Source organism: Pseudorca crassidens, chromosome 5 (assembly GCF_039906515.1).
Source record: "Pseudorca crassidens isolate mPseCra1 chromosome 5, mPseCra1.hap1, whole genome shotgun sequence".
Lineage (NCBI taxonomy): Eukaryota > Metazoa > Chordata > Mammalia > Artiodactyla > Delphinidae > Pseudorca > Pseudorca crassidens.
The window spans coordinates 103,686,524-103,702,682 of record NC_090300.1 but is presented as its reverse complement, the minus strand read 5'-3'; the positions used below and the strand labels follow the sequence as shown (position 1 = coordinate 103,702,682).

The 16,159-nt window shown below is 37.5% G+C and overlaps 1 protein-coding gene across 1 annotated transcript in view; it reads right to left on the bottom strand.

The window, feature by feature from the left end:
- The window catches only part of GABRR3 (gamma-aminobutyric acid type A receptor subunit rho3), a 72,826-nt gene that overhangs the window by 33,871 nt on the left and 22,796 nt on the right, over positions 1 to 16,159 (bottom strand). The window contains 1 exon segment of the mRNA XM_067737168.1: positions 5,723 to 5,849. Within this exon segment, the coding sequence (XP_067593269.1) occupies positions 5,723 to 5,849 (127 nt within the window).

The following is a 16,159-nucleotide window of genomic DNA, read 5'->3' as shown; positions in this document are numbered from 1 at the left end:
TCATTCGGGTTTTTCCGTAAGATGTTACGGAAAAAGCCGAATGAACTTTTTGGCCAATCCAATATTTTCTTCATTGAATTTTATCACCCCATCATACTTCTTTGCAAGAATATATGTATACACATTGAAATCATCTTTTTTAGCCTCTGTGACTATTGCAAATGGAGCAAAACATAATGCATATAAATGTTGATAAATACTTATTAAAATTATGAATTAAATTTTATAGGAAAAGTATTTCTTAATAAAGTGATGGTACATTTTCCCTATTTTGTGTATCTGTATTGGGATATTACTTATTGCACTTGTTATTTTTTGTCTTTCTGATAAAGCCTTTCTAATAGGTATGAGGTGATATCTCATTGTAGTTTTGATTTACATTTCCTGATCCTACTTTTCACTTCTATAGATGAAAATATTGAAAAACTTTGTTGATATATATGTAAGTACATGGAATTGCAAGAAATTTTGTTTCAGGAATGTAACTTAATTATTTAAATTCCTTCTTATTTTCCAAAATTCACGTTGTGGTCTATCACCAATTATTTCTAATGATTTGTAACCTGACAAATTAATTAGGTTATTACTTCAATATTGATGAACACAAAAAAAAAAGAAAAGAAAAGAAAAAAGAAAATCACGCAGTTTGGAAAAGGATATGTTATTTAAACTAAAGTCATCCATTACCTCAACAACGATATCTGTAAAGGCTTCTTTGTACCTGGGAGGTTTTATACACTGGTGTAATACACATAGTTAAGATTCAGGAACAGGGAGAGGCGTGCCTTTATCTTGCCAAATGGGACAGAGCAATCATTAAAGGGAGGCTACAGAGGAGACTGCAGGCAAGTTTTCAGGAGGATCCGTTTTAGGAAAGAGGTCAGGGGAAGTCAGAGATCCAGAAATAATTATTTTAAAACTATCCATGCCCACGTGCCCCTCTGATAGCTTGCATGTACCCTAAGGGGAACATTATACTCTAGGAGTATAAGTGCCCTATTTGAAGACCTCTGGCTTATTAAAAAAAAGACATATATAGAAAGGTTAATAAAATGAAGACTGAAATAGAACAAAGGCAAGAAAAGTAAATATGCTTAATAAGGGGATTAATTTATGACAGAGAATCAGATTTAGCTCAGAGCTTTCTGGCCTGATTCCATATATGTATAATTTTAAGTCCCTTTGTCTTCTGCCCTCTTCCCTTTCCTAGAAAAAATGATTTTGTTTTTAGTAGTTACTGAAAGAAATCTTTTGGATGACTTCTGTCTGAGGAGAGGGTCTTCTAGAAGGCTAGGTGCCAATGGGATAGAACAAAGAAATCTCAACTCATGGAAGAGTCTTGCATCATTACAGCATTCTTAATCTTTATAGCATTCTTAATCATTACAGCATTCTTATTCTTTCCCCACAAAGAAAGATTATGAACATTGTTTGAGAAACAACAGGTAAGGCTTGGTAATAGTTATCATTTTTCTTTTTGAGTTAGAACCTTTTTCTTTCTGGATGAAACAAAGGAACCATATTTTTATGTTCCCCCTTCTTGTCAATATCAGAAACTTTACTATAATTTTGTCACTAAGAAAGTGTGGGTTCAGGGGGAAGGAAGGGCTGGATTTTGAGTGGTTTCAGGGGAATAAAGGGGTCTTTGAGGAGGATATATTAGGCAGAGAATTAAAAAGTACCAGAACTGCTTGAGGAAAAGCAAATACATCCAACTCATTCTGATACATTGGTGTTTAGTCAGTGGAAAGACAACAACTCATTTTAACTGAGTCATACTCAGCTGGTTGCTTTACCAAACTGCTTTCCCAAGGGCCTATATAGTTGATTAGTTTACTAGGATCAGGACTTGGAAATGACTAGGCCTGACTAAATAGACTATTTACCCAAGAGAGGCTATAATTAAGAAACATATTAAAAAAATATTTAATCTAGAGAGTTAACAGTGAGATAACAATTAAAAGTACGAATGCCATTTTATACCTATTAAATGAGCAGAAAACAAAAAATTTTAGTACCCAATGCTGCTAAGAATAGGATGAAATAGAAATGTTTATACTTTGTGTGTAGCAATATACTTGTAAAGCCCGTTTAGAAGCTGATTTTGAGAGCTACGAAGATAATTCCCATTCTTTGATGCCAATCCAAGGAATGCAGTAAAGTAGTCGGAAGGAAAATCAGTTGATCCAATTTTTGATCACAAAGAAAACCTTGATAATTCTGGATCCAATGTTTATTTTTAGGTCCCTGATGCTTTTGAGACTTCTTAGAGAGGACATGGTGCATTATACGGAGTGAATCTTGTGGCTTCGACTGAACTGCCCCTGAACTCATGACTCTGGGAATACACACTTGACTTTAGTCAACAGCCCGTTTCTTATAAAGGAAAAATCTACACGGACGAGCATTTCTGTGGAAGAGCCAGCCAGAGAGAGTGCCCCACTTGAGACACGACAGTTTCCATGACTTAACTTGTGTCTCTATCAGATCATGAGCTCAGTGAGGTCTCAGTTTCCTCATCTGTGAAATGAAGAAACTGGACCAGATTAGGAGCTGGTTTGCAGACATTTTTTGGATAGCCCATATGGTGTATTAAAGTGGAAAATTTCACAGGAAAATCTGAATTTTTCTCTTGAAAAATCAGAAAATCTGGCAATACCAGGCTCAAGTTGTCTTATAAGAAGTCTTGACCTGACCAGCCTCTGCCCCCAGAGGAGCATATAGCCTGTAGTTGCCACAGTCTCTGCCACTCCCTTTGTTATTTGCAGTAGCAGTTGAATTGGCAATCTCTAGGACCCTCTTGGCTTCTACATTAGGTTCCTGGATGTGCTGGTAAATGTTTAAGTGGCTCCCCTGGAAAAAAAAGCCCTATTTGTAGTGTTTGTTGATTTCCATGATGTAAATACTGCCACCATAGCTGATTTCAAGCTACAGATATGACAGAGGTGTGTGTAGCCCATAGTGTAGTATAGTATAGTAAAGTATAGTTTTGTGTATTATAGTATACTACAGTTTATAGGATAGTATAGTACAGTATAGCGTAGTATTTCTACCAGACATAAATAGATATAAATAATGGAGAATAGACAATAGCGACATGTAGTAAAGTAGTTAGGAAGTGGTGAGTTTTAAGTATTTATTACCTTCGTTTTAAAAATAATTTATTTAATTGTATATTTATATAATTTAATTTTTAATAATGCTTATATTTAACAGCCTTAAAATTTAACAATTGGCTCTTGCAAGCCATTTTGCACAGACATTGGCACTCTGCTGATTATTCTTAAAGCCAGAGACAGTGTGTTGTTCTTAACTCTCAACCCAGTACTTGTCATAAAAAAGGCACTCAGTATGATTGTTGAAAGAATGAATAAATACTCAGTGAGTCTAGATGCCTAATCCCCTTTGCATCCCTTGAGAGCCAAATCTCTCCCCTAGGCAAAACAGGAACATTTTCCCCTGCCATACTTAATTTATTCACCAACTCCTCCTCTCCCCCATTTTGTCTTTAAGAAATAAAGGAAATGTTTGGATGAAAGATTTTTAAAATACTTAGATAAAAAAGGGAATCTTTGGGCAAAAAGTAAGATTATATTCTGAATGAAAAAGGATAATAGGAAAGGATTTAAGGGCCTGATTGTAGGAAAACTGGCTCAAAATAATGTACATAAATGTGAGTTAATATATAAAGATATACTTCCTAATTTTCAAAGAGAGATCAGGCCTTTCTTCCATGTTCATTCTATTAGTTCTCTTGCATTATGACAGAGTGGATTGTTCATTCATTCATTACTTACTTATTTAATTACCGATAATCAGATTGTGTGTAGGGCAAAGAACCTCACAGCATTTATTCATATATTAAGGTCTAATGTATCCTGGGCTCTTTACTCTAGAAACTATCCTATACAGTAATTTCAGTATTTTTGTCAAAATGCCTTAAAATCTTCATGAGAGAGTGCTGAGCGACAGCTCAGAAACAGGCTGGCTGAATTATTCTCTTCACTGGGGAAAATGCCTGACTCTCATCCTAAGTGGCTGCTTCTGAACTAGGGTCTATGTTTTACGCAATCCCTAGTGTCCTAGAGGATTTTTCTTTGAAGAACAAAAGAAGCAGATATAAATTTTAATGAATCATGTTGTAGCTTATCGCTGAAAGGGGTACCTCACTTAGGTTATAGAGAAGTGAAAACAAACATGCTTGGCCCCAGGGAGTAGGAAGCCCGGGGTTATCTCTTCATTTAAATAGATTCTAAAAATGAGACACCTATCATAAGAGAGAAATTCCCACCCCACCACAAAGAACAGATGTTCTCCTCTTGTCCCTTAAATGACACTTAAAAAATACACATGGTAGGTTTTTCTGCAGCAACTCTTCCACCGAGAGTGTGCTGGTGAGATTGATGAGTTCCTATGACCATCTCCCTTCTTATCTGCACATCCACCAAACAAACTGGACAAACTTCCTATTGTTTGAGTTGTAGATGATATTTTAAGCAGTCTCTATTTGTTTCAATATTAGATAAAATATACTACTAAAATATACTAGATGTTATAAGCAATCTGAAAAAACATACAGTTTGGTTGTATAGCCCCACATTTCCCAAATATTGCTTGCCCAATTGCCTTGAAGAAGACTCAAAGTGTTCAAACTGGGCAAGATTTCATAGCATCTCAGATCTGCGTGTGGGAGCAGAAGCCTGGAAGGGAAGTGTGGGAGGTGGTCCTTGATTTTTAAGAGCAGAGCAGGAATTAGGTATCTAGTGACCTCTCCTCCCCTCCCCCCATACCTCTTTTGGTTTTGGTCATTAAACCTGAGGCTTCAGAAGGATTTATTAAATTTTTATGTTCTTTCCTGATGTTATAGTGAGTGCTTCATAAATATCCAAGATGTGAGGGCAATCTGGCTGAAACAAAAGTTACCTCACTGATCGCTAAGGTTGGCTGGGTGATATCACTCACCTTTATTCCTCAATTTCTCCTACTGGGTCTTTTTGGGAATCTTGTGCTTGGTGAAAAGGAAAGACTTTCCCTACAACAGGAGGTCATTTCTTGGTTATTAAAGGGTAGTAGGGTAACTAATCGTTCTAGTTTGTCTGCGACTGAGGGGGTTCCTGGGACTTCTAGTGCTAAAAACCATGGAACCCCAGGCAAATCAGGATGAACTGGTCATTCTAGTAGAGAGCTATGCCGCTTCACTAGCAGGTCCAAACATACTCTGATTATTGATAAGATAATAATGATGATGTATTGACATTCAGGATGATATTTCAAAGATGATTTTCAAAATGGAAAATGAATTTTAAAAAACAACAAATGGCTTTAATGTCTTTCAGTACTGTCTCATCGATATACAGAACTATACACTCTGCAAGTACTTGACATTAGAAATTGGTGCTTAGACTAATTTCTACTCAAAAAATTTTGAAGGAACATTAAACTCATGTTGTTATTGATAATAAATGCATTACTCATTGGAGAAATACAATCCTTGAAAGAAGATTCATACATGAGCCCTTTAACTGTTTTCTCCAAAAATAAGCAAGCAAATGCCAGCAGAAACCCCAGATTCTTCTCTTTCTATGCTAATTAGGGGTGATTTATTTTGATGGTTGAATGCTATCTCTAGAGACAATCACTGCCACAAATACGTGCTACCATTAAAGATATAGTTCTGAGGCAGGTGGTGAGAGAAACTGGGACTACACTATGGATATCTTACCGGGTCGGCTTCACTGAAGAGAAGCAGCGCTGGTGGGGCTTCTTGATTTCACCAGCAGCACAAGCATTTGACATCAGTGCGATCCAGATGCAGGTGAAGAAGACCAACTGGGAAGCCGGGATCACCTCTGCCGAAAGAAAGGAATGTAGATGGATGCAACCAACGCTGTTACCAATATTGCTTCTTCACGTGTCTTTTAAAAAGTAATTAGAGGGGCTTCCCTGGTGGCGCAGTGGTTGAGGGTCTGCCTGCCGATGCAGGGGACACTGGTTCGAGCCCTGGTCTGGGAGGATCCCACATGCCGCGGGGCAACTAGTCCCGTGAGCCACAACTACTGAGCCTGCGCGTCTGGAGCCTGTGCTCCGCAACGAGAGGCCGCGATAGTAAGAGGCCCGTGCACCGCAATGAAGAGGGGCCCCCGCTTGCCACTAGAGAAAGCCCTCGCACAGAAACGAAGACCCAACACAGCAAAAATAAATAAATTAATTAATAAACTCCTACCCCCAACATCTTCTAAAAAAAAAAAAAGAATTGAGATAATGTAAATCAGACATCAGCAATCAAAATCTAGTGAGAAAAGGGTGGGAAGAGCAAATGTGAGATGAGGTGGCAGGAGTGAGTCACTAAAAAAAAAAAAAAAAGTAATTAGAGTGCCAGGTAAAAAGGTATCAAGGAAAAAAGAGAGACATTGTTTTCAATGCTGTGTCTTTTGTTTTAGTAGGTTAAATGGATTGACATCATTTACAGGCAAACATCTGTCCCGATCACCAGCAATTTAAGAAAAACAAAGCAGATTTTTTCATTTTGTTTCCATCCTTTAGTCCCTCTTTCCAGGGAAGGTTCTTAGTGGGATGCTCGATCCCCTACTCAATAAACTCCCAGCTGCAGTCCTCCGCAGACAAAGAAGTGAGATTAGGCATTAAGTCCCCTTAATCCAACACAATATCATTTGAATATATTTAATGACTCAGCAAAATAATATGCTTAATGAGAATAAAGATGATTAGTTTAATTTTAGTTATAGTTTTAAAGATCCTTTCCTTTATCTCATGGCTGTTTTTTTAATCCAGAAAGGAATCTTTCCCTCTCCAAATGCGTACAGATTGCCAGGATACAAACAAACTTAAATTATTATTTTATCAAATAAATAACCATATTTTAAGATGATGGTTTATTCCATTGATATAAAAAGTAGTTCAATTTAAGGTTTAATGGGGTGAGCAGCCAGATAAATAAAAAAAGAAATTAGTCTTGGGCAGTGGGTAAGGAATTAAATTATGGCCACGTCAGCTCCTAAAGGTACTTTGCACACATCGAGTAGAAATACTCCCTCCATGTATGCAAAGTACCAGTGAATGGGCAGGTTAGTGAAATTCAGTTTCTCCAACTGAAAAAGCACAGGGTGAGCAATCCAGTGACAGCTGACCTGTTTACTAGGACTTAAGAAGAATGCTGTTTTCTTCCCAGGGATATACTGTGAAGGAATTCTTAAATTTTCTCGAATTGACTTGTCTCCTTGACACCTCATATCCTGTGCTATTGCTTGATGGTGTTAATTTATTTTGATTTGGGTTATCTCTTCTCTTGGCCCATGCATCTCCTCCTATGTTTCTTTGGCATGTCTTTCCTCTTTAAAATATGTGTTTAATATAAAATATTACAAATATTAAAATATTACAAATATACAGAATGATGTAATAAATACCTCTCTCTTGATCCCCTATTTAGTGTTTATCATTGTATATAGTTATACTATTATGTATATTATGTACAGATTTTTTGCATATTTCAGAAAGTTTAATAAAAATGGTGTTAAATTATACTTTTACCTCTGCAACATACTTTTCCTCTCCACATTATGCTTAGATTTATTGTGTTGATAGTTGCAGTCCTAGTTAATTTTTGAGTGCCATATAGTATCTCACCGTGTAGATAACTAACATTTTATTTATTCTTTTGCTGATGGGCATTATTTCTTATTTTTCAATGATAAACAATCTATTATAAGCAAACCTGCAGTGAATTTTTGTCAATATTTTCTTGCTCTCATACATAACAGTTTCTCTAGGGTAAGTACCTAGGAGTAAAACTTCTAGGCCGAACAATTTTCACATCTTCAAATTTATAGGAGACTACCATAATGGTCCTAAACATGACTGTACCAATTTACAGCCCCATTAGAAGTGAATGAGAGCCCTCATTGCTTAAAATTTTTTTTAACATTAATATTATCAGGCTTTTAAATGTTACCCAATCCAATCAATGTTGTAGTTTTAAGTTTAATGTCCCTAATGGCTAGAGAAATTTGAGCATTTTTTTTCCATGTCTTTCTGGGCCAGTAAGCTTTCCTCTTCTGCAAAGAACCAGTCAATAGAAGAAATGTGAGGAAAGTTGCTGGTCTTAAGCTACTTCTGGAGGATGCCACCATGGTCAAAGTTTGTTTTCTACCCTAGTGATCTCATGAGATCCAGGGCCCTGACACTTGACCCGAGCACTCTCTGCTACCTGGGCCTGTTCTCTTCATTAAGTACCAGGATCTACACCAACATTTCCCAAAGTAGTTCTTGGCTACACTGGAGATGTTTTGTGAAAAAACGTTCTGTGCCAAGTGAGTCTGGGAAACACTATACAAAAAAATTTTTTTTGTGTGGCTGTTTACCAATAAAATTTGTTTGTTGACATTTGAATTTCATAGAGTTTTCATGTATCATGAAATCTTCTTCTCTTTTCTCCCCCGATTAAACACTGTAAAAACCATTTGGTGGGATGGATACAGCCAACTGTGAGTTGCCAACTGTGAGTCCCCAGTCTAGGTTGGGGATTCACAGTTCACATCACACGGTTCAGTGAAAATGCTCTCCTCCTTCAGCAATGGGGAGGATGTGAGTTCAATGGTCTAGCCTCAGTGCTTATCTTACTAGATCTGCTGGCAACAGTGACACACTTGAGCTCTCCCTACTTGAAATATTTTCTTTACCTGCCCTCTGGGATACTGGACTTGCCTGTTTTCCTCTTACATCTTCCTCATTCCTGCTCGGTTCTATTATCTTATCTCCCTTCCTCTAACAGATTTCACAGTACTCGAATGGCCCTGTGCTCAGCACTGCAGTACTTTAGTATCTTCTTTCCTACCAACTCACTCATTCTGTGATCTCAGCCAGTCTCAAGGCTTTAAGAACTGTACGTACACTCCCAAATTATATAATCAGTCCAGGCTTTTCTCGCAGAATTCCATCTCATATTCCTATGGTCTCAATATTTGTGTCCCCCAAATACAAATGCTGAAATCTTAACCCTCAAAGGTGATGGTTTTAGTAGGTGGAGGCTTTGGGAGGTGATTAGGATGAAGCCCTCAAAAATGGGATGAATGGTCTCATAAAAGAGGCTCCAGAAAGATCTCTCACCCCTTCCACCATGTGAGGATAAAACAAGAAGTCTGCAACCTGGAACACAGCCCTCCTCTGACCAAACTGTCACCCTGATCTTGGACATGAATGGTGAGAAATAAATTTCTGTTGTTTATAAACTGCCCAGTGTGTGGTATAGTGTGATAGCGGCCCAAACAGACTAAGACGCATATCCAACTGCCTGCTTACTTGGATGTCTGATAAGTATCTCAAGCTCAACATGTCCAAAAGTACGTTTGTTAATATCACTCCCCCCAGCCCACCAACAGCCTTCTCTATCTCAACTGATAACAACACTGTCCGTTCTTGACTCCTGTCTCTGACATTCCTTGTCCAGTCCACCTTAAAAATACAACCAGGATCCAAGTGCTTCTCACCAGCATCTCAGCTACTACCCTGGCCTTTTAGTCATCATCATCTGTTGCTTGAATTATTGCGGTGGTGGCCTGTCTCCTTGCTTGTTCCCTTGCCTTGTTTCAGTTAATGCTCAACACAGCCACCAGCGAGCCTTTAAAAATATAAGTCAGGTCAAGTAACTCCTCTCTTCAAAACTCTGCAATGGCTTCTCCTTTTCTTCAATTTGAAAAGTCTTTACAAAGTCTAGGAAAGCCTTACCTAATCTACAGTTCCCTCCTCTTCCTTGCCTTCTCCACTGTTCCCTCCCCCACCACTGGCTGTAGAAATACTGGCCTCTGTGGTTCCTGGAACACACCAAACACACTCCCACAGCAGGGTCTTTGCACAGATTGTCACACTTGCCTGACCCACCCATCATATAGATTGTGACCCACCCAAGGATCTATATGACTAACTCCTTTAACAAATTTAAATCTTTGCTCAAATATCGTTTATTCAATGAAGTATACCCTAACCCCCCTTTAAAAAATGCAGTATGCTCCCTTTCCTTCAAACACGTGTTACCAATCTACCATATACTCCACTTAGCATGTTTTATACAATTTACTTATTATAGTTATTATTCATTCTCTGTCTAATCATGCTAGAATGTAAGCTTTACAAGGAAGCATTCTTTGTCTGTTTTGTTCCCTGGGGTATCCTAAACACTTGTAACCATTTTTGGCATATAATCAGTGTTTAATAAATATTTGTTACATTAAAAGCATCAGAAAAAATCCTGTTTAGTTCTGCTGAATTGTGTGTTTCCCAAGCTAGGTTGACCTCAGATCTCCATAAAAAAAAAAAAATCCACCAGACTTACTAATATTCCTCAAAAAAAGTGCTCTTCCAGAGCACCCAGTTTGGGAAATTCTGATTTATCAGTTAATCTGTGCTTTACAAATCCTCCGTATCAAAATTCTATGTCCTAGCATCTCATGACTACTTTTTTCTTTTTAACATCTTTATTGGAGTATAATTGCTTTACAATGGTGTGTTACTTTCTGCTGTATACCAAAGTGAACCAGCTATACATATACATATATCCCTATATCTCTTCCCTCTTGCATCTCCCTCCCACTCTCTCTAACCCACCCCTCTAGGTGGTCACAAAGCACCGAGCTGATCCCCCTGTGCTATGCGGCTGCTTCCCACTAGATATTGGTTTTACATTTGGTAGTGTATATATGTCCATGCCACTCTCTCACTTTGTCCCAGCTTACTCTTCCCTCTCCCATGTCCTCAAGTCCATTCTCTAGTAGGTCTGCATCTTTATTCCTGTCCTGCGCCTAGGCTCTTCATGACTTTTTTCTTTTATTGATTCCAAATATGTCTGTTAACATTTTTTTTTTCTCTTCCTGAGTTACTTCACTCTGTAATGACAGACTCTAGGTCCATCCACCTCATTACAAATAACTCAATTTCGTTTCTTATTATGGCTGAGTAATATTCCATTTGTATATACGTGCCACATCTTCTTTATCCATTCATCTGTTGATGGACAATTAAGTTGTTTCCATGTCCTGGCTATTGTAAATAGAGCTGCAATGAACATTGTGGTACATGACTCTTTTTGAATTATGGTTTTCTCAGGGTATATGCCCAGTAGTGGGATTGCTGGGTCGGATGGTAGTTCTATTTTCAGTTCTTTAAAGAACATCCATCCTGTTCTCCATAGTGGCTGTATCAATTTACATTCCCACTAACAGTGCAAGAGGGTTCCCTTTTCTCCACACCCTCTCCAGCATTTATTGCTTTTAGATTTTTTGATGATGGCCATTCTGATTGGTGTGAGATGATACCTCAATGTAGCTTAGATCTGTATTTCTTTAATGATTAATGATATTGAGCATTCTTTCACGTGTTTGTTGGCAATGTGTATATCTTCTTTGGAGAAATGTCTATTTTGGTCTTCTGCCCATTTTTGGATTGGGTTGTTTGTTTTTTGATATTGAGCTGCATGAGCTGCTTGTAAATTTTGCAGATTAATTCTTTGTCAGTTGCTTCATTTTCAAATATTTTCTCCCATTCTGAGGGGTGTCTTTTTGTCTTGTTTATGTTTTCCTTTACTATGCAAAAGATTTTAAATTTCATTAGGTCCCATTTGTTTATTTTTGTTTTTATTTCCATTACTCTGGGAGGTGGGTCAAAAAGGATCTTGCTGTGATTTATGTCATAGAGTGTTCTGCCGATGTTTTCTCCTAAGAGTTTTATAGTGGCGGGCCTTACATTTAGGTCTTTAATCCATTTTGAGTTTATTTTTGTGTATGGTGTTAGGGAGTGTTCTAATTTCATTGTTTTACATGTACCTGTCCAGTTTCCCTAGCACCACTTATCGAAGAGGCTGTCTTTTCTCCATTGTATATTCTTGCCTCCTTAATCAAAAATAAGGTGACCGTATGTGTGTGGGTTTATCTTTGGGCTTTCTATCTTGTTCCCTTGATCTATATTTCTGTTTTTGTGCCAGTAACATACTGTCTTGATTACTGTACCTTTGTAGTATGGTCTGAAGTCAGGGAAGCCTGATTCCTCCAGCTCCGTTTTTCTTTCCCAAGATTGCTTTGGCTATTCGGGGTTTTTTAAGTTTCCATACAAATTGTGAAATTTTTTGTTCTAGTTCTGTGAAAAATGCCAGTGGTAGTTTGATAGGGATTGCATTGAATCTGTAGATTGCTTTGGGTAGTAGAGTCATTTTCACAATGTTGATTCTTCCAATCCAAGAACATGGTATATCTCTCCATCTGTTTCTATCATCTTTAATTTCTTTCATCAGTGTCTTATAATTTTCTGGATACAGGTCTTTTGTCTCCTTAGGTAGGTTTATTCCTAGGTATTTTATTCTTTTTGTTGCAATGGTAAATGGGAGTGTTTCCTGAATTTCTCTTTCAGATTTTTCATCATTAGTGTATAGGAATGCAAGAGATTTCTGTGCCTTAAATTTATATCCTGCTACTTTACCAAATTCATTGATTAGCTCTAGTAGTTTTCTGGTAGCATCTTTAGGATTCTCTATGTATAAGATCATGTCATCTACAAACAGTGACAGCTTTACTTCTTATTTTCCAATTTGGTTTCCTTTTATTTCCTTTTCTTCTCTGATTGCTGTGGCTAAAACTTCCAAAACTATGTTGAATAATAGTGGTGAGAGTGGACAAGCTTGTCTTGTTCCTGATCTTAGTGGAAATAGTCTCAGTTTTTCACCATTGAGGACGATGTTGGCTGTGGATTTGTCTTATATGGCTTTTATTATGTTGAGGTGAGTTCCCTCAATGCCTACTTTCTGGAGGGTTTTTATCATAAATGGGTGTTGAATTTGGTCGAAAGTTTTTCTGCATCTATTGAGATGATCATATGGTTTTTAATCTGCAATTTGTTAATATGGTTTATCATATTGATTGATTTGCATATATTGAAGAATCCTTGCATTCCTGGGATAAACCCCATTTGATCATGGTGAATGACCCTTTTAAAAAGGTCCTGGATTCAGTTTGCTAGTATTTTGTTGAGGATTTTTGCATCTATGTTCATCAGTGATATTGGCCTGTAGTTTTCTTTCTTTGTGACATCCTTCTCTGGTTTTGGTATCAGGGTGATGGTGGCCTCGTAGAATGAGTTTGGGAGTGTTCCTCCCTCTGCTATATTTTGGAAGAGTTTGAGAAGGATAGGTGTTAGCCCTTCTCTAAATGTTTGATAGAATTTGCCTGTGAAGCCATCTGGTCCTGGGCTTTTGTTTGTTGGAAGATTTTTAATCACAGTTCCAATTTCAGTGCTTGTGATTGGTCTGTTCATATTTTCTATTTCTTCCTGGTTGAGTCTCAGAAGGTTGTGCTTATCTAAGAATTTGTCCATTTCTTCCAGGTTGTCCATTTTATTGGCATAGAGTTGCTTGTAGTAATCTCTCATGATCCTTTGTATTTCTGCAGTGTCAGTTGTTACTTCTCCTTTTTCATTTCTAATTCTATTGATTTGAATCTTCTCCTTTTTTTTCTTGATGATTCTCGCTAATGGTTTATCAATTTTGTTTATCTTCTCAAAGAACCAGCTTTTAGTTTTATTGATCTTTGCTATAGTTTCCTTCATTTCTTTTTCATTTATTTCTGATCTGATCTTTATGATTTCTTTCCTTCTGCCAACTTTGGGGGTTTTTTTGTTCTTCTTTCTCTAATTGCTTTAGGTGTAAGGTTAGGTTGTTTATTTGAGATGTTACTTGTTTCTTAAGGTAGGATTGTATTGCTACAAACTTTCCTCTTAGAACCACTTTTGCTGCATCCCATAGGTTTTGGGTCATTGTGTTTTCATTGTCATTTGTTTCTAGGTATTTTTTGATTTCCTCTTTGATTTCTTCAGTCATCTCTTGGTTCTTAAGTAGTGTATTGTTTAGCCTACATGTGTTTGTATTTTTTACTTATTTTTTCCAGTAATTGATATCTAGTCTCATAGCGTTGTGGTCGGAAAAGATACTTGATATGACTTCAATTTTCTTAAATTTAGCAAGGCTTGATTTGTGACCCAAGATATGATCTATCCTGGAAAATGTTCTATGAGCACTTGAGAAGAAAGTATATCCTGTTGTTTTTGGATGGAATATCCTATAAATATCAATTAAGTTCATATTGTTTAATGTATCATTTAAAGCTTGTGTTTCCTTATCGATTTTCATTTTGGTTGATCTGTCCATTGGTGAAAGTGGAGTGTTAATGTCCCCTACTATGATTGTGTTACTGTTGATTTCCCATTTTATGGCTGTTAGTATTTGCCTTATGTATTGAGGTGCTCCTGTGTTGGGTGCATAAATATTTACAATTATTGTATCTTCTTCTTGGATTTATCCCTTGATCATTATGTAGTGTCCTTCTTTGTTTCTTGTAATAGTCTTTGTTTTAAAGTCTGTTTTGTCTGATATGAGAATGCTACTCCAGCTTTCTTTTGGTTTCCAATTGCATGGAATATCTTTTTCCATCCCCTCACTTTCAGTCTGTATGTGTCCTTAGGTCTGAAGTGGTTATCTTGTAGACAGCATATATATGGGTCTTGTTTTTGTATCCATTCAGCCAGTCTCTGTTTTTTGTTTGGAGCATTTAATCCATTTACTTTTAAGGTGATTATCGATATGTATGTTCCTATTACCATTTTCTTAATTGTTTTTGGTTTGTTTTTGTAGGTCTTTTCCTTCTCTTGTGTTTCCTGACTGGAGAAGTTCCTTTCGCATTTGTTGTAAAGCTCGTTTGGTGGTGCTAAATTCTCTTAGCTTTTGCTTGTCTGTAAAGGTTTTAATTTCTCCATCAAATCTGAATGAGATCCTTGCTGTGTAAAGTAATCTTGGCTGTAGTATTTTCCCTTTCATCACTTTAAATATGTCCTGCCACTCCCTTCTGGCTTGCAGAGTTTCTGCTGAAAGATCAGCTGTTAACCTTATGGGGATTCCCTTGTATGTTATTTGTTGCTTTTCCTTTGTTGCTTTTAATATTTTTTCTTTGTATCTAATTTTTGATAGTTTGATTAATATGTGTCTTGGTGTGTTTCTCCTTGGATTTATCCTGTATGGGACTCTCTGCATTTCCTGGACTTGATTAACTATTTCCTTTCCCATATTAGGGAAGTTTTCTACTATTATCTCTTCAAATATTTTCTTAGTCCCTTTGTTTTTCTCTTCCTCTTCTGGGAGCCCTATAATTCAAATGTTGGTGTGTTTAATGTTGTCCCAGAGGAATCTGAGGCTGTCCTCAATTCTTTTCATTCTTTTTTCTTTATTCTGCTCTGTAGTAGTTGTTTCCACTATTTTATCTTCCAGATTACTTCTCCGTTCTTCTGCCTCTCTTATTCTGCTATTAATTCCTTCTAGAGAATTTTTAATTTCATTTATTGTGTTGTTCATCATTGTTTGTTTGCTGTTTAGTTCTTCTAAGTCCTTGTAAAACGTTTCTTGTATTTTCTCCATTGTATTTCCAAGATTTTGGATCATCTTGACTATCATTACTCTGAGTTCTTTTTCAGGTAGACTGCCTATTTCCTCTTCATTAGTTAGGTTTCGTGGGTTTTTATCTTGCTCCTTCATCTGCTGTGTGTTTTTCTGTCTTCTCATTTTGCTTAACTTACTGTGTTTGGGGTCTCCTTTTCTCAGGTTGCAGGCTCATAGTTCACATTGTTTTTGGTGTCTGCCCCCAGTGGCTAAGGTTGGTTCAGTGTGTTGTGTAGGCTTCCTGGTGGAGGGGACTAGTGCCTGTGTTCTGGTGGATGAGGCTGTGGATAAGTGGATAAGTGGATCCACCAGTGCCTGTGTTCTGGTGGATAAGTCTTTCTGGTGGGCAGGTCCACATCTGGTGGTGTGTTTTGGGGTGTCTGTGGGCTTATTGTGATTTTAGGCAGCCTCTCTGCTAATGGGTGGCATTGTGTTCCTGTCTTGCTAGTTGTTTGGCATAGGGTGTCCAGCACTGTAGCTTGCTGGTCGTTGAATGGAGCTGGGTCTTGGCATTGAGATGGAGATCTCTGGGAGAGCTTTCACTGTTTGATATTACGTGGAGCTGGGAGGTCTCTGGTGGACCAATGTCGTGAACTTGGCTCTCCCACCTCAGAGGCACAGGCCTGATTCCTGGCTGGAGCACCAAGACCCTGACGTCCACACAGCTCAGAATAA